Source organism: Bombina bombina, chromosome 5, assembly GCF_027579735.1.
Source record: "Bombina bombina isolate aBomBom1 chromosome 5, aBomBom1.pri, whole genome shotgun sequence".
Taxonomy (NCBI): domain Eukaryota; kingdom Metazoa; phylum Chordata; class Amphibia; order Anura; family Bombinatoridae; genus Bombina; species Bombina bombina.
Window position 1 is genome coordinate 682,163,656 of NC_069503.1, and position 18,432 is coordinate 682,182,087.

Consider the following 18,432-nt stretch of genomic DNA (forward strand, 5'->3'; position numbering starts at 1 on the left):
CTAAATTACATGAAAAGAGGACAAAATAAATCATGTAATTATACTGCAAAGGATTTTATTAAAAATCTCAAGGTGTTTACTATCCCTTTAACAAAGTAGTCTAATACTGAAATTATTTCAGTTTACTGAGCAAGGCCAAGTTAAAACAGAACTGAATATTTGTTTAAATAGGTTATAATAATGTATCATCATTATGACATCTCTGGGAATTGTAAAATTAATTCCAATTTCTTATTACTTGTAATTATAAATGTCACCTACATGAAAGAAAAGCATTGCTCAATCTAAACAGAAAACAATGTGTGGCAATATGTCAAGGGTGTAACCACTTATTTTAAATATAAAGCTTGGTTCTCTGAGATTAATTTCCTTTCATTGCATCAAAATAGCTGATAAACTTCTTTGAGGGAAAAAGGTAAGTTTATTTTTTTGTCAATCTACATTTCTAGATACTGTAAAACTTTACTACTAAACAGGCTTATAATACATTAAATATGTAGATGAAATGAGTAGATAACTTATAAAAGCATTTTAATTTAACTAAAAGCCATTGTTCAGCATTTTATAGGTTAAAAAAAAGTGTCATCAAGCCTTGACTTTCCATTTACTGGTACAGAATCCACATTAAAGGTTTATGCAAAGCAAACTCAGTAACCTAAATACTGATTCTATGTTGGAGCCTTTTATGCATTAGGAAGTCCTCCTATGTGTTCTATTTGTAAAACTGTAGACTGTATTACACAAGAGTACAAATAAAATATGCTAACAATATATTCTATATTCATACAAAAAAAAAACATACTTGTAAATGGAGTGTCAGAGAGGAATACAAGTGCAACTCGTACATAGATGCCCAATGAAACAAATAAAGAAGGAAAACGTGATGATCGGATAAACTTATGAAGCCTTTTAAAGTGTACTTTAAAAACTAGATTTGCTAACAATCACCTATGGTGGCTCTTTATCAAAACGTGTATGTTAAAGTAAACACCGTTGTAAATAAAATGTTTAGTTATGTATAATAAAACAACTTTGCTTTCATTATTCATTATTTGTTTTTGCCCCTTATTCATGTAATTCAGCTCTACAAATTGAGCAATTTCTAATTTCCAGAACTTGAAATGCACTGCTGACTTCTCAAGGCCAACTATGTTACATATCTATCCCTAATTAGCTTTATCAGATAACAACCGCATAACAACGCACTCTACACTAACATTATAGCTGAGTCTTGTTGTCTGCAGACTAAAGCCCAGCTTGGCTCCTCCAAATAAGGCAAATGGTGGGTGGAGTTTGCCAATTGAAAATAAAAAAGGGTGTTAATTTGTTTTAAAAAAATTAAAGGGACAGTCTATTCCAGAATTTTTATTGATTAAAAAGATAGCTATTCCCTTTATTATTACCCATTTCCCAGTTTTGCATAACCATCATGTTTATATTAATATACTTTTTACCACTGTGAATATCTTGTATATAAGCCTCTGCAAGACTGCCCCCTTATTTCAGTTCTTTTGAAAGACTTGCATTTTAGCCAATCAGTGTCCTCTCACAAGTAACTTCACAGGCTTGAGCATAATGTTATCTATATGGCACATATGAACTAACGCTGTGAAAACCTTTCAAATGCATTCAGATAAGAGGCTGCCTTCAAGGGCTTAGAAATTAGCATATGAGCATACCTAGGTTTAGCTTTCAACTAAGAATACCAAGAAAACAAAGCAAATTTGATAATAAAAGTAAATTGGAAAGTTTTTTAAAATTGCATGCCCTATCTGAATCATAAATGTTTAATTTTGACTAGACTGTCCCTTTAAGACTTGACTGCTATAGTATTCTATTGTTTACTGTCTCTTTAAATAACTAAATTTGATAAATATGATATCATACAATAAGGAATACAGTGAAGTAGTTTAACTTTATGTTAAGCCTTCATTTAAAACTAATACCTAAATGTGTTTCTGAAGCTGCTCATTAGTCTATTATTTGGTACTAGTACTAAAGCCTGTGTACACGGGCCATTTTTTGCAGTACAGCGGTCCCACCCCTTGCTCTCTCCCCCCTCTCTTTTGCTTTCTCTCCCCCCTCTCCTTTGCTCTCTCTCCCCTCTTTTGTTCTCTCCCCCCCTCTTTGGCTCTCCCCCCCCTCTTTGGCTCTCCTCCCCCCTCTTTGGCTCTCCCCCCCCTCTTTGGCTCTCTCCCCTCTTTTGCTCTCTCTCCCCCCTCTTTGGCTCTCCCCCCCTTTGGCTCTTTCCCCCCCCCTTTGGCTCCCCCCCCCATTTGGCTCCCCCCCCCTTTGGCTCTCTCCCCTCTTTTGCTCTCTCTCCTCTTTGGCTCTCTTTCCTCTTTGGCTCTCTCTCTCCCCCCTCTTTGGCTCCCCCCCTCTTTGGCTCTCCCCCCCTCTTTTGCTCTCTCTCTCCCCTCTTTAGCTCTCTCCCCCCTCTTTTGTTCTCTCCCCCCTCTTTGGCGCTCTCCCCCCCCTCTTTGGCTCTCCCCCCCTCTTTGGCTCTGCCCCCCCCTCTTTGGCTCTCTCCCCTCTTTTGCTCTCCTCTTTGGCTCTCTCTCTCCCCCCTCTTTGGCTCTCCCCCCCCTTTAGCTCTCTCCCCCCCCCCTTTGGCTCTCTCCCCCCCCTCTTTGGCTCTCTCCCCCCTCTTTGGCTCTCCCCCCCCTCTTTGGCTCTTGGCTTTCTCTCCTTTTTGGCTCTTTTTCCACGTTGGCTCTCTCTCTCCCCACTCTTTGGCTCTCCCCCCCCCTTCTCTTTGGCTCCCCCCCCTTTGTTTCTCTCCTCCCCCTTTGTCTCTCCCCCCCCCTTTGTCTCTCTCCCCCCCCCTTTGTCTCTCTGCCCCCCCCCCTTTGTCTCTCTGCCCCCCCCCTTTGTCTCTCTGCCCCCCCCTTTGTCTCTATGCCCCCCCCCTTTGTCTCTCTGCCCCCCCTTTGTCTCTCTGCCCCCCCTTTGTCTCTCTGCCCCCCCCCCTTTGTCTCTCTGCCCCCCTTTGTCTCTCTGCCCCCCCCTTTGTCTCTCTGCCCCCCCTTGTCTCTCTGCCCCCCCTTGTCTCTCTGCCCCCCCCTTTGTCTCTCTGCCCCCCCTTTGTCTCTCTGCCCCCCCCCTTTGTCTCTCTGCCCCCCCCTTTGTCTCTCTGCCCCCCCCCTTTGTCTTTCTGCCCCCCCCTTTGTCTCTCTGCCCCACCCCCTTTGTCTCTCTGCCCCCCCCTTTGTCTCTCTGCCCCCCCCCTTTGTCTCTCTGCCCCCCTTTGTCTCTCTGCCCCCCTTTGTCTCTCTGCCCCCCCCCTGTCTCTCTGCCCCCCCCCCTTTGTCTCTCTGCCCCCCCCCCTTTGTCTCTCTGCCCCCCCCTTTGTCTCTCTGCCCCCCCTTTGTCTCTCTGCCCCCCCTTTGTCTCTCTGCCCCCCCCCCTTTGTCTCTCTGCCCCCCCCCTTTGTCTCTCTGCCCCCCCCCCCTTTGTCTCTCTGCCCCCCCTTTGTCTCTCTGCCCCCCCTTTGTCTCTCTGCCCCCCCTTTGTCTCTCTGCCCCCCCCCTTGTCTCTCTGCCCCCCCCTTGTCTCTCTTCCCCCCCCTTTGTCTATCTGCCCCCCCCTTTGTCTCTCTGCCCCCCCCCCCCCTTTGTCTATCTGCCCCCCCCTTTGTCTCTCTGCCCCCCCTTTGTCTCTCTGCCCCCCCTTTGTCTCTCTGCCCCCCCCTTTGTCTCTCTGCCCCCCCCTTTGTCTCTCTGCCCCCCCCTTTGTCTCTCTGCCCCCCCCTTTGTCTCTCTGCCCCCCCCCTTTGTCTCTCTGCCCCCCCTTTGTCTCTCTGCCCCCCCTTTGTCTCTCTGCCCCCCCTTGTCTCTCTGCCCCCCCTTGTCTCTCTGCCCCCCCCTTTGTCTCTCTGCCCCCCCTTTGTCTCTCTGCCCCCCCCTTTGTCTCTCTGACCCCCCCTTTGTCTCTCTGCCCCCCCCCTTTGTCTTTCTGCCCCCCCCCCTTTGTCTCTCTGCCCCACCCCCTTTGTCTCTCTGCCCCCCCCTTTGTCTCTCTGCCCCCCCCTTTGTCTCTCTGCCCCCCTTTGTCTCTCTGCCCCCCTTTGTCTCTCTGCCCCCCGCCCTTTGTCTCTCTGCCCCCCCTTTGTCTCTCTCCCCCCCTCTCCTGCTCCCTCTCTGGCTCTGTCTTCACATCGCGGGACCCTGCCCGGCCACGCCCCATCGCGGCGACAACCACCCGGCCACGCCCCTCGCGACGCCCGACCACGCCCCTCGCGACGCCCGGTCACGCCCCTCGCGACGCCCGGTCACGCCCCCATTGCAATGCTCCCGTCGGCCACAAACAGCTGTGAGGTCTGGGGAGCGCGTGGCCGCTTCTCACGCAGCAGACCTCACAGCTGTTTGTGTACCTCGCGCTCCCTATCTCACAGCTGCTTGTATGCTGTGTACCTCGCGCTCCCTATCTCAAGGCCAAGTGTTTGTCTCTACTGCGCATGACGGCTTCAGACAAACACTTGGCCTTTTATAATATAGGATGATGATGTATATAAAGACATATCATAAATATAGCACACTGTTATGGCTGCAGAATTTAAACACAACTAACCCAGGTCAACATAAGTAAGCAACAATTATTTCAGTTTTCAGTTTTGGCAAATGTCATCTTTTAGGCCCAGTGTACTGTAGACCCACATCTATATATGCCCCAGTGTACTATAGACCCACATCTATATATGCCCCAGTGTACTATAGACCCACAGCTATATATGCCCCTGTGTACTATAGACCCACAGCTATATATGCCCCAGTGTACTATAGACCCACAGCTATATATGCCCCTGTGTGCTATAGACGTACAACTATATATGCCCCAGTGTACTATAGACGCACAGCTATATATGGCCCAGTGTACTATAGACCCACAGCTATATATGCCCCAGTGTACTATAGACCCACAGCTATATATGCCCCAGTGTACTATAGACCCACAGCTATATATGCCCCTGTGTACTATAGACACACAGCTATATATGCCCCTGTGTGCTATAGACGCACAACTATATATGCCCCAGTGTACTATAGACGCACAGCTATATATGGCCCAGTGTACTATAGATGCACAGCTATATATGGCCCAGTGTACTATAGACGCACAGCTATATATGGCCCAGTGTACTATAGACGCACAGCTATATATGGCCCAGTGTACTATAGACACACAGCTATATATGCCCCAGTGTACTATAGATGCAGTTATATATGCCCTAGTGTACTATAGACGCACAGCTATATATGGCCCAGTGTACTATAGACACACAGCTATATATGGCCCAGTGTACTATAGACGCACAACTATATATGCCCCAGTGTACTATAGACGCACAGCTATATATGCCCCAGTGTACTATAGACGCACAGCTATATATGCCCCAGTGTACTATAGATGCACAGTTATATATGCCCCAGTGTAGTATAGACACACAGCTATATATGTCCCAGTGTACTATAGAGACACAGCTATATATGGCCCAGTGTACTATAGATGCACAACTATATATGCCCCAGTGTCCTATAGACACACAGCTATATATGGCCCAGTGTACTATAGATGCACAACTATATATGCCCCAGTGTACTATAGACACACAGCTATATATGCCCCAGTGTCCTATAGACACACAGCTATATATGCCCCAGTGTACTATAGACACACAGCTATATACGCCCCAGTGTACTATAGACACACAGCTATATATGCCCCAGTGTACTATAGACACACAGCTATATATGCCCCAGTGTACTATAGATGCAGTTATATATGCCCTAGTGTACTATAGACACACAACTATATATGCCCCAGAGTACTATAGACGCACAGCAGTTATATATGTCTGATCTTGGTATATCTACATTGAACCATTTTGCATCATGATTACAACAAAAATATATGTAGCTTTATACAGCATAACAAATAATTTGGTATAGCATTGCCTGAAGGCTCTTTACTTGTGAAATTACCAACCTAGTTTTGTTACATGATGCAACTCTACAAGGTGTTCAACTTACCTCACAATCTATGTTCAGTAAATACTTTTTCTCAGTGCAAATAATGATATACTCTTTTTATTCTGAGATGTCTGTACAAGTTGGAGAAAGATGTTGGAAGAATTTGCATCTAAGTTTTAAATACAGAACTGCTCATATGGATATATATTCTATTTAGGTAATAATTAAAGGCATAATCTGACAAAGGATACCTTTGCCCCACAATACATGACACCACAATACTAAGCTAGCAAGTCACAAACATAAACTAAATTAACATAATATGCAGCTTGTACAACGACACGGTTGTATTGTACATACTGTCAACTAGATGCAAATAAATCACCTATACCAGGGATGGGGAAACTTGACCCTCCAGATGTTTCAGAACTATATTTCTCATGATGCTCAACTGGACCTCAGAGTGCGTAAGCATCAGGAGGGCCAAGGTTCCCAATTCCTTACCTATACCATAAGATGCTGCATGTACTAACTTTACAGATACTATCACAATTTTTTTGTTTCTTGTTTCTGCAGTAGTAGGAAAAATCATCATGGATGTACTGAGTGAATCATTGGCTAAATTTACAGTTGACCTTCACAAGCAACTGGTCAAAAATAATAAAAAGAACATATTAATTTCTCCAGTAAGCATCTCATCTGCTTTTTGCATGGTATTATTGGGAGCGAAAGGAAACACTGCAAGCCAGATTGAAAAGGTTAGTACTCACCAGGCGAATGATTAGTTTTGATAAAGCAATGACATTTCAGACTTTTCCTATCTATATATAGATACAAACTGTCACACTGTACAGCATAAACATTCATTTACATGTATTTATTTTTTTTGTCCATTGAGGGCTAGATTACGAGTGGAATGATATCTGCTTGCACATTAACTCTGCTAGAAGTATTTTTTTTGCACGTATTACAAGTTTAAAATAAAAGGTTTTCGCACAAGTGTCAACCCGATGCACACAAAAAGCCAAATTTGGAATACCGCAACCATGTTAACGAATCCCGCCATAGACTTCAATGGAGCTCACAACTAAAAAAATACTTTAAAAGTGTTATATATACAGTAAATATGATTATATATAAAGATATATACAGAGATATATAGGAATATCGATTTAAAAATACTTAGAACATATTCCCCTATGTGAAGAACAGTGACATTTACAGTAAATACACAAACAAATATAAATATTGTGTAAATATGATGATTTTTCATGTTTTCAGCTACTTAAAGGGACAGTCTACACTAAAATTGTTATTGTTCAAAAATATAGATAATGCCTTAACTACCCTTTCCCCAGCTTTGCACAACCGACATTGATATAGTAATATACTTTATAGCATTTAAACCTCTAAATTTCTGCCTGTTTCTAACTCTAAGCCACTATAGACAGCCTCTTATCACATGCTTTGTTATTTGCTTTTCCCAACAGGAGACTGCTAGTTCATGTGGGCCATAAAGATAACATTGTGTTCACACCCTAGGAGTTTTTTAAGATTCAGCACAACACAGTACTAAATGCAAGTCAATAGATAATAAATAGTTACAGTCATGTGATCAGGGGGCTGTCAGAAGATACTTAAATACAAGGTAATTAAACTATAAATTAATCTAACATAACTATTCTAATAAAATAAAATAAACTACCATTAAAAAATCCTAACTTACATGATTAAAAAAACAAAAAATAAAAAATGATAGATTTAAATAAACCTAATACTATGAAAAAAATTAAATAATTTAACATTACAAAAAAAAACGCTAAAATTACAAAAAATAAAAAATGAAAATATCCAAAATTAATAAAAAAATTACACCTAATCTAATAGCCCTATAAAAAACAAAATAAGCGACTCAAAATAAAAGTACCGAAAAAAGTTATTTAAATAACTATTCACAAACACCTAGGCCCATATTTATCAAGCTCCGTACGGAGCTTGAAGGACCGTGTTTCTGGCGAGTCTTCAGACTCGCCAGAAGCAAGTTATGAAGCAGCGGTATAAAGACCGCTGCTCCATAACCCTGTCCACCTGCTCTGAGCAGGCGGACAAACATCACAGGAAATCAACCCGATCGAGTATGATCGGGTTGATTGACACCCCCCTGCTGGGGGGCGGCGTTGCACCAGCAGCTCTTGTGAGCTGCTGGTGCAATGTTAAATGCGGAGAGCGTATTGCTCTCCGCATTTAGCGAGGTCTTGTGAACCTGATCCGCACTGTCAGATCAGGTCCGCAAGACCAATGATAAAAAGAGGCCCTAGAGTACAAGTGTTGTGCTAAACCGGGTGCGTAAAGAATGCAAAAAAATGAGCGTTAAAAAAATGAAAATATCCAAAATTAATAAAAAATTACACCTAATCTAATAGCCCTATAAAAAACAAAATAAGCCCCTCAAAATAAAAGTACCGAAAAAAGGGAATAGGAGCGCCAAAGTTGGCTAAAGTATATATAAAACAGGATAAATCAGGAACAAAGCTGACTGAAAAGGAGGGTGATATTGACATTGGTATATCTAATAATGTATAATATATATATATATATATATATATATATATATATAACACCTACAGTTGGTCTTTCTATATAGGCAAATAAGTATAGAAACTGGTAGTTTCAAAAATGCTTAAAACAATTTATTTATATTAAAAACTTATATAAAAAATTTTATTAAAATTTTTTTTATAATAAAAAAGGAGTGACTCAGGATTGTTTGCTCTCACATATATATTAAGTCAAGTCAAAAACTGTTCAGATAAAATACAATACAATCGGATTCAATGCTATATAATACAATTGGTATACAATGTAATAGATATAAAGTGCAAATAATGAATACACTAATAGAAGAGACAATCTCAGAAGATCAAAATAGTGCAATGTCTGGATAGATCTCCGGTAAGGATACCGGTTGGTTACCTACGCAAACATGTGCACGTGCAATAAAAGGTGGTAAACTGTGGAAAATACAGTAAAAAAATGGCCAAAAATGCAATATGTATATATATATATATATATATATATATATATATATATATATATGTTACCTGGGATCTTGGAAACACACAGTCCTCAAAGCTGGAAACACCACACAAGGTTGTAGCTTTATAAAATACAGTCTGTTTATTATCAGGTCTGGCAAAAACCCAGGGACCCAGAAATAAATCACATATTTTCTCTATGTGGCAAACAAACATAACAATTCTCCCTGGGGTTGTCAGACCATACCCCGCACTGCAGCACTTTTGAGGGAATATAGACACCTTCCATTACTATGCCTTGGGTTCTGTCACAATATATATTTATTTTTTTATATATATATATATATATATATATATAGATACATATATATATAAAATTCAAAAATTAAAATTTAAAAATCATAACGTGAAAGATATGTGAAAAAATATGTGAAAAAATTAAAATAAAAAAAAAATATATATATATATATATATATATATATATATATATATATATTATATTAAAGGGTCCAAATCAAAATTAAGAAAAAAATCCAAAGGTATAATTCCAATGATAATATGTATATAATACCCCAAAAATATATAAATATGCGTATGGGTCCAGTGGTATTATAGTACTGATCATACAATCCAAGTGTCCAAATAAGTGTGTATTATTAGTAGTGATTCCTGTGTCCAAACTCGATATCCAAGAGGTCCCGCTGCTGGGATAATAACTAGTAATAAACAATACAATCCTAAAAAAGAAAGAAAAAAGAAAAAACAGTGTACAAAATGCCATTTATAGGTAGAGGCTATTGTTGTTGCACTCACTCAAATAAACAATCCTGAGAGAAATAGAAAGCCTCACAAATCGTGGTGGGGATACTGGTCGACGCATTCCAGCCCTTATATAGGGCCTTTTTCAAGACATGATCTTTATCACCTTTTATCGCACGTGTACACGTTTGCATAGGTAACCAACCGGTATCCTTACCGGAGATCTATCCAGCCATTGCACTATTTTGATCTTCTGAGATTGTCTCTTCTATTAGTGTATTCATTTTTTGCACTTTATGGGCGCGATCCGATATAGATCGCAGTTTGTGGCGCAAGCGAGGGAACCCGCGTCACCCGCAGTTTCAGCTCGCAACTCGAGCTATCCCATATATGTCGCCGTCAGATGCTAACGTGCCGTAAGTCTGACAAACCAGCGATGTCCAGAAATCTGCGCAAGTATAAATTTCTGGCGTCGCCAGTGACTTGCGGCACGTTAGAAACTGCCGGCGCCTACAAAACCTGACTAAAGTCTAAATCACCCGCACTGTCTAACACGCCTCCCTAACATAGCCCGACACGTCTAACATGCCTCCCTAACATAGCCCGACACGTCTAACCCTCTATCCGCTATCCTCCCTCACTATCCTAACAATAAAATATGTATTAACCCCTAAACCGCCGCTACCTAATAAAGTTATTAACCCCTAAACCGCCGCCAGCTATATTAAATCTATAACCCCCTAAAGTGAGCCCCTAACACTGCCGCCATCTACCTTACCTACCCCCTAAAGTAAGCCCCTACCCCGCCGCTATTTTAAAATTATTAACCCCTAATCTAATCCCCCTACCCCGCCGCCATCTATATTAAATTATTTAACCCCTAAAATACTAAACTATCCCTACCACTAAACCTAAGTCTAACCCTACAAATAGCCCTGAAAAGGGCTTTTTGCGTGGCATTGCCCCAAAGTAACAGCTCTTTTGCCAGCCCTTAAAAGGGCTTTTTGCGGGGCATGCCCCAAAGTAACAGCTCTTTTGCCAGCCCTTAAAAGGGCTTTTGGTGGGGCTTTGTCAGAAAGTAAACTGCTCTTTTGCCTACAATCTACATCCCCCTACACCGTGGCCACCTATAATAAATGTATTAACCCCTAATCTAATCCCCCTACACCGCCGCCAGCTATATTAACTATATTAACCCTAATTATATTAGGGTTAATATAGTTAATATCGTTATTATATTATATATATATATTAAGTATAATAACCCTATCTAACTCTAACATCCTAACTAAACTCTTATTAAAATAAATCTAATATTAATATTATTAATTAAAATATTCCTATTTAAATCTAAATACTTACCTATAAAATAAACCCTAAGATAGCTACAATGTAATTAATAATTACATTATAGCTATGTTAGGGTTTATATTTATTTTACAGGTAAATTGTTAATTATTTTAACTAGGTATAATAGCTATTAAATAGTTATTAACTATTTAATAGCTACCTAGTTAAAATAATTACCCAATTACCTGTAAAATAAATCCTAACCTAAGTTACAAATACACCTACAATATCAATAAATTAAATAAACTACAAATATCTATCTAAAATACAATTAAATAAACTAAACTAAATTACAAAAAAACAAACACTAAATTACAAAAAATAAAAAAAAGATTACAAGATTTTTAAGCTAATTACACCTATTCTAAGCCCCCTAATAAAATAATAAAGCCCCCCAAAATAAAAAAATTCCCTACCCTATTCTAAATTAAAACAAGTTCAAAGCTCTTTTACCTTACCAGCCCTTAAAAGGGCCTTTTGTGGGGGCATGCCCCAAAGAAAACTGCTCTTTTGCCTGCAAAAAAAAACACAATACCACCCCCCAACATTACAACCCACCACCCACATACCCCTAATCTAACCCAAACCCCCCTTAAATAAACCTAACACTACCCCCCCTGAAGATCTCCCTACCTTGTATTCACCCCGCCGGGCAGAACTCCTGATCCGATCCGGGCGATGTGTTCCAGCAAGCGGCAGTGAAGTCTTCTTCCATCCGGGCGATGTCTTGAAGCAAGCGGCAGAGAATCTTCTTCGGCGACGTCTTCAAGCAAATCGGCATCTTCAATCTTCTTACTTCGCTCCTCCGCCGTGGAGCATCCTTCCGGCACGACGACTTCCCGACGAATGAGGTTCCTTTAACCCCTTAATGACCGAGGACGTGCAGGGTACGTCCTCAGAAAAAAAGCAGTTAACGCCTGAGGACGTACCCTGCACGTCCTCGGTGTGGAAAGCAGCTGGAAGCGATCCTGCTCGCTTCCAGCTGCTTTCCGGTTATTGCAGTGATGCCTCGATATGGAGGCATCCTGCAATAACCTTAGATGGCCATCCGATGCAGAGAGAGCCACTCTGTGGCCCTCTCTGCACCGGACATCGATGGCCGGTATCGTTGGTGGGTGGGAGCCGGTGTGGGAGGTGGGTGGCGGCCATCGATGGCCCTGGTCATGTGGAGGGGGCGGGATCGTGGGCGTTATTTAGGTGGTGGGGGTTGGTCCATGGGGGGGGGGAAGCTACACTACAGAAAAATTAAAAAAAAAAATTAAAAAAATAAACATTTAATTGTGCAAACTGGGTACTGGCAGACAGCTGCCAGTACCCAAGATGTCCCCCAATAAGGCAGAGGGGGAGGCTTAGAGAGCTGTTTTGGGGGGGATCAGGGAGGTTGGGGGCTAAGGGGGGATCCTAAACACAGCATATGTAAATATGCTTTTTTTTTTTCTTTTAAAAAAAAAAAAATCTTTTATTTTAGTACTGGCAGACTTTCTGCCAGTACTTAAGATGGCGGGGACAATAGTGGGGTGGGGGAGGGAAGGGAGCTGTTTGGGAGGGATCAGGGGGTGGGATGTGTCAGGTGGGAGGCTGAACTCTACACTAAAGCTAAAATTAACCCTGCAAGCTCCCTACACACTACCTAATTAACCCCTTCACTGCTAGCCATAATACACATGTGATGCGCAGCAGCATTTAGCGACTTTCTAATTACCAAAAAGCAACGCCAAAGTCATATATGTCTGCTATTTCTGAACAAAGGGCATCCCAGAGAAGCATTTACAACCATTTGTGCCATAATTGCACAAGCTGTTTGTAATTAATTTCAGTGAGAAACCTAAAATTGTGAAAAAATTAAAGTTTTTTCTAATTTGATCGCATTTGGCGGTGAAATGGTGGCATGAAATATACCAAAATGGGCCTAGATCAATACTTGGGGTTGGCTACTACACTACACTAAAGCTAAAATTAACCCTAGAAGCTCCCTACATGCTCCCTAATTAACCCCTTCACTGCTGGGCATAATACACGTATTTTGCGCAGGGGCATTTAGCAGCCTTCTAATTACCAAAAAGCAAAGCCAAAGCCATATATGTCTGCTATTTCTGAACAAAGGGGATCCCAGAGAAGCATTTACAACCATTTATGCTATAATTGCATAAGTTGTTTGTAAATAATTTCAGTGAGAAACCTAAAGTTTGTGAAAATATTTGTGAAAAAGTGAACAATTTTTTTTATTTGATCGCATTTGGCGGTGAAATGGTGGCATGAAATATACCAAAATGGGCCTAGATCAATACTTTGGGATGTCTTCTAAAAAAAATATATACATGTCAATGGATATTCAGGGATTCCTGAAAGATATTAGTGTTCCAATGTAACTAGCGCTAATTTTGAAAAAAAGTGGTTTGGAAATAGCAAAGTGCTACTTGTATTTATGGCCCTATAACTTGCAAAAAAAGCAAAGAACATGTAAACATTGGGTATTTCTAAACTCAGGACAAAATTTAGAAACTATTTAGCATGGGTGTTTTTTGGTGGTTGTAGATGTGTAACAGATTTTGGGGGTCAAATTTAGAAAAAATGTGTTTTTTTCCATTTTTTTCCTCATATTTTATAATATTTTTTAAAGTAAATTATAAGATATGATGAAAATTATGGTATCTTTTGAAAGTCAATTTAATGGCGAGAAAAACAGTATATAATATATGTGGTTACAGTAAATGAGTAAGAGGAAAATTACAGCTAAACACAAACACCGCAACAATGTAAAAATAGCCTTGGTCCCAAACGGACAGAAAATGGAAAAGTGCTGCGGTCATTAAGGGGTTAAATGACGTCATCCAAGATGGCGTCCGTCGAATTCCGATTGGCTGATAGGATTCTATCAGCCAATCGGAATTAAGGTAGAAAAATCTGATTGGCTGATTGAATCAGCCAATCAGATTCAAGTTCAATCTGATTGGCTGATTGGTTCAGCCAATCAGATTGAACTTGAATCTGATTGGCTGATTCAATCAGCCAATCAGATTTTTCTAACTTAATTCCGATTGGCTGATAGAATCCTATCAGCCAATCAGAATTCGGTGGACGCCATCTTGGATGACGTCATTTAAAGGTACCTCATTCGTCGTTCAGTCGTCGGCCGGGATGGATGCTCCGCGGTGGCGGAGCGAAGAAAGAAGATTGAAGATGCCGCTTCATGGAAGATGCTGCCGGAAGGAAGAAGACTTTGCTGCCGCTTGGAGGAAGACGTCGCCGGGAGGAAGAATTCTTCTTTTCCGCTTGGAGGAAGACATCGCTGGAGGAAGAATTCTTCTTTGCCGCTTGGAGCAAGACATCGCCCGGATCGGATGAGGAGTTCGGCCCGGTGTGGTGAAGACAAGGTAGGGAGATCTTCAGGGGGGTTGTGTTAGGCTTTTTTAAGGGGGGTTTGGGTGGGTTTAGAATAGGGGTATGTGGGTGGTGGGTTGTAATGGGGGGGGGTATTGTATATGTTTTTAAATGCAAAAGAGCTGAATTCTTTGGGGCATGCCCCACAAAAGGCCCTTTTAAGGGCTGGTAAGGTAAAGAGCTTTGAACTTTTTTTAATTTAGAATAGGGCAGGGAATTTTTTTATTTTGGGGGGCTTTATTATTTTATTAGGGGGCTTAGAATAGGTGTAATTAGCTTAAAAATCTTGTAATCTTTTTTTTATTTTTTGTAATTTAGTGTTTTTTTTTTGTAATTTAGTTTAGTTAATTTAATTGTATTTTTAGATAGATATTTGTAATTTATTTAATTTATTGATAGTTTAGGTGTATTTGTAACTTAGGTTAGGATTTATTTTACAGGTAATTGGGTAATTATTTTAACTAGGTAGATATTAAATAGTTAATAACTATTTAATAGCTATTATACCTAGTTAAAATAATTAACAAATTACCTGTAAAATAAATATTAACCCTAACATAGCTACAATGTAATTATTAATTATATTGTAGCTATCTTAGGGTTTATTTTATAGGTAAGTATTTAGATTTAAATAGGAATATTTTAGTTTATAATATGAATTAGATTAATTTAATATAAATTTAGTTAGGGGTGTTAGGGTTAGATAGAGTTAATATAGTTAATATAAATACTATAGTAACTATATTAACTATAATATACTTAGGGTTAATATAGATAATATAGCTGGTGGCGGGGTAGGTAGATTAAATTAGGGGTTAATAATTTTAATAGAGATGGCGGCGGTGTAAGGGGCTTACATTAGGGGTTAATAATATTAATATAGCTGGCGGCGGAATAGGGGGATTAGATTAGGGGTTAATAATTTTTATATAGGTGGCGGCGGTGTAAGGGGTCAGATTAGGGGATAGATAAGGTAGATGGCGGCGGTTTTAGGGGCTCACAGTAGGGGGTTAGTTTATGTAGATGGCGGCGGGGTCCGGGAGCGGCGGTTTAGGGGTTAATAACTTTATTAGGGATTTCGGGGGGGGGATCGCGGTTGACAGGTAGATAGACATTGCGCATGCGTTAGGTGTTAGGTTTATTTTCTAGCTAGTTTAGGGAGTTACGGGGCTCCAATAGTCAGTGTAAGGCTTCTTACGGCTGCTTTTTGTGGCTAAGTGAAAATGGAGTAAGATTTCTCCATTTTCGCCACGTAAGTCCTTACGCTGCATATTGGATACCAAACTGCGCTAGTTTGGTATACCTGCCTATGGCCCAAAAAGCTATGGGCAACGGCAGAAATATACGGGCGTAACTTCTAGGTTACGCCGCATATGTGATACCAAACCAGCGTAAATATTGGCGTCGCCGGCTTTTGCGGGCGACGATTTTTATCGGATCGACCCCTATATCTATTACATTGTATACCAATTGTATTATATAGCATTGAATCCGATTGTATTGTATTTTATCTGAAAAGTTTTGACTTGACTTAATATATATGTGAGAGCAAACAATCTTGAGTCACTCCTTTTTTATTATAAAAAAAATTTTAATACATTTTTTTTATATAAGTTTTTAATGTAAATAAATAGTTTTAAGCATTTTTGAAAATACCAGTTTCTATACTTATTTGCCTATATAGAAAAACCAACTGTAGATGTTATATTATATATTATACATTATTAGATATACCAATGTCAATATCACCCTCCTTTTCAGTCAGCTTTGTTCCTGATTTATACTCTTTTATATATACTTTAGCCAACTTTGGTGCTCCCTTTGCCCTAAGTTAAACAGCTCTTTTACTCTTTTACCTAAAAAACTTACAAAGTCCCCCCTAAAGGTAAAACCCCTCACCCAACCAACCCCCCAAAATAAAACATCTTAGTCTAAATAAATCCTAAACTACCCATTACCACTAAAGGGGCATTTGTATGGGCATTTTCCTTAAAAGGGCATTCAGTTCTTTTACTGCCCTTAAAAGGGCATTCAGCTCTTTTACTGTCCATTAAAACCTTAATTTAAAAAAAAAGCACAATTAAAAAAATAAATAAAAAAAAACTAACACTAACCACAGGAAATCTACTCACGGTTCCTGAAGTCCGGACATCCATCTTCATCTAGGCCGTGAGAAGTCTTCATCCAGGAAGCGACATCTTGATCTATCGTGGGGGCATCTTCTTTCTTCATCCCGTTGTCGCAGAGCTGTGGAGGAGAGGAGCTGTGGAGGTACGGAGCATCTTTGCCGGCGGCGCGGACATCCAGTGTAGAGGATCCTCTACATACAGTCACCGCCGTACACTGAAGCTTGAATGCAAGGCACCCATTTAAATATGGGGTACCTTGCATTCCTATTGGGTGACATTTTCAAATCAGCCGAAAGGATGAGAGCTATTAAAATCATATTGGCTGATTTGAACAGCCAATAGGATTTCAGCCTATAGGATGTCAGCCAATAGGAATGCAAGGTACTCCATACTTAAACGGGTACGTTGCATTCAAGCTTCAGTGTACGGTGGTGATTGTATGAAGAGGATTCTCAACGCTGGATGTCCGCACCACCAGCAACAATGCTCCGCCCCCCACAGCTCCGCACCACTGGGATAAATATAGAAGATGCCGCCTGGATGAAGATGGATGTTGGGACTTCTGGAACTGTGAGTAGATTTCCTGGGGTTAGTGTTAGGTTTTTTTACATTTTTTGGGGTGTTTTTTTTTAGATTAGGGTTTTGATGGCCAGTAAAAGAGCTGAATGCCCTTTTAAGGGCTGTAAAAGAGCTGAATGCCCTTTTAAGGGCAATGCCCATAAAATGCCCCTTTAGGGGCTATGGGTATTTTAGGATTTTTTTAGACTTAGGTTTTTTATTTTGGGGTGTTGGTTGGGTGGGGGGTTTTACTGTTGGGGGGACTTTGTACGTGTTATAGGTAAAAGAGCTGTTTAACTTAAGGCAATGCCCTACAAAAGGCCCTTTTAAGGGCTATTGGTAGTTTATTGTTAGGTTAGGGGGTGTTTTTATTTTGGAAGGCTTTTTCATTTTTATAGGGCTATTAGATTAGGTGTAATTTTTATTATTTTGGATATTATTTTTTGTAATCTTACATTTTTTAATTTTTCGTAGTATTAGGTTTATTTAAATGTGTAATTTAGGTTTTTTTATTTTTTCATAGTGTTAGTTTTTTTAATCATGAAATTTAGGATTTTTAATTGGTAGTTTATTTTGTTTTATTTGAATAGTTAGGTTAATTTATAGTTTAATATTAGTTTTGTTTTAATTTCACTGGTAAGCTTATATTTATTTTAAGATAGTTATATTGTAACTTTTAATTTAAAGTTAGGGGGGTGTTAGGTTTAGGGTTAATAGTTTAATTTAGTGTTTTGCGACGTGGGGGTGGCGGTTTAGGGGTTAATAGGTTTAGTTTATTAGTTGTGATGGGGGGGCTGGCGGTTTAGGGGTTAATAGTTTATTTAGTTTTGGCGATGTGGGGGACTGGCAGTTTAGGGGTTAATAGGTGTAATATAGTATTTGCGATTTAGGGTTTAATAGGTTTAGTTTATTAGTTGTGATGAGGGGGGCTGGCGGTTTAGGGGCTAATACTTTATTATAGTGTTGGCGATGTGGGGGGCGGCAGTTCAGGGGTTAATAGGTTTATTTTAGTGTTGGTGATGTGGGTGGGCAGCAGATTAGGGGTTAGTAAGTGTAATATAGTATTTGCAATGTGGAAGGGTGGTGGTTTAGGGGTTAATAGGTAGTTTATGGGTGTTAGTGTACTTTGTAACATTTTAGTTATGAGTTTTGTGAAACATTTTTGTTTCGCAAAACCTATAACTACTGGTCTCAGATCGTGGAATGGATTGTGTTGGTATAGGCTGTAACGCAAGCATTTTAGCCAGATCG

General features: G+C 40.2%; 1 protein-coding gene across 1 annotated transcript in view; it reads left to right on the forward strand.

Annotated features, from left to right (window-relative positions):
* The first annotated feature begins 329 nt into the window (after nt 1-329).
* The window catches only part of LOC128660696 (leukocyte elastase inhibitor), a 66,408-nt gene continuing 48,305 nt past the window's right edge, over nt 330-18,432 (forward strand). Inside the window, exons 1-2 of the mRNA XM_053714652.1 lie at nt 330-415; nt 6,546-6,727. Coding sequence (XP_053570627.1) covers nt 6,563-6,727 — 165 coding nt within the window. The 5' untranslated portion in view covers nt 330-415; nt 6,546-6,562. The remainder of the gene's footprint in view (nt 416-6,545; nt 6,728-18,432) is intronic.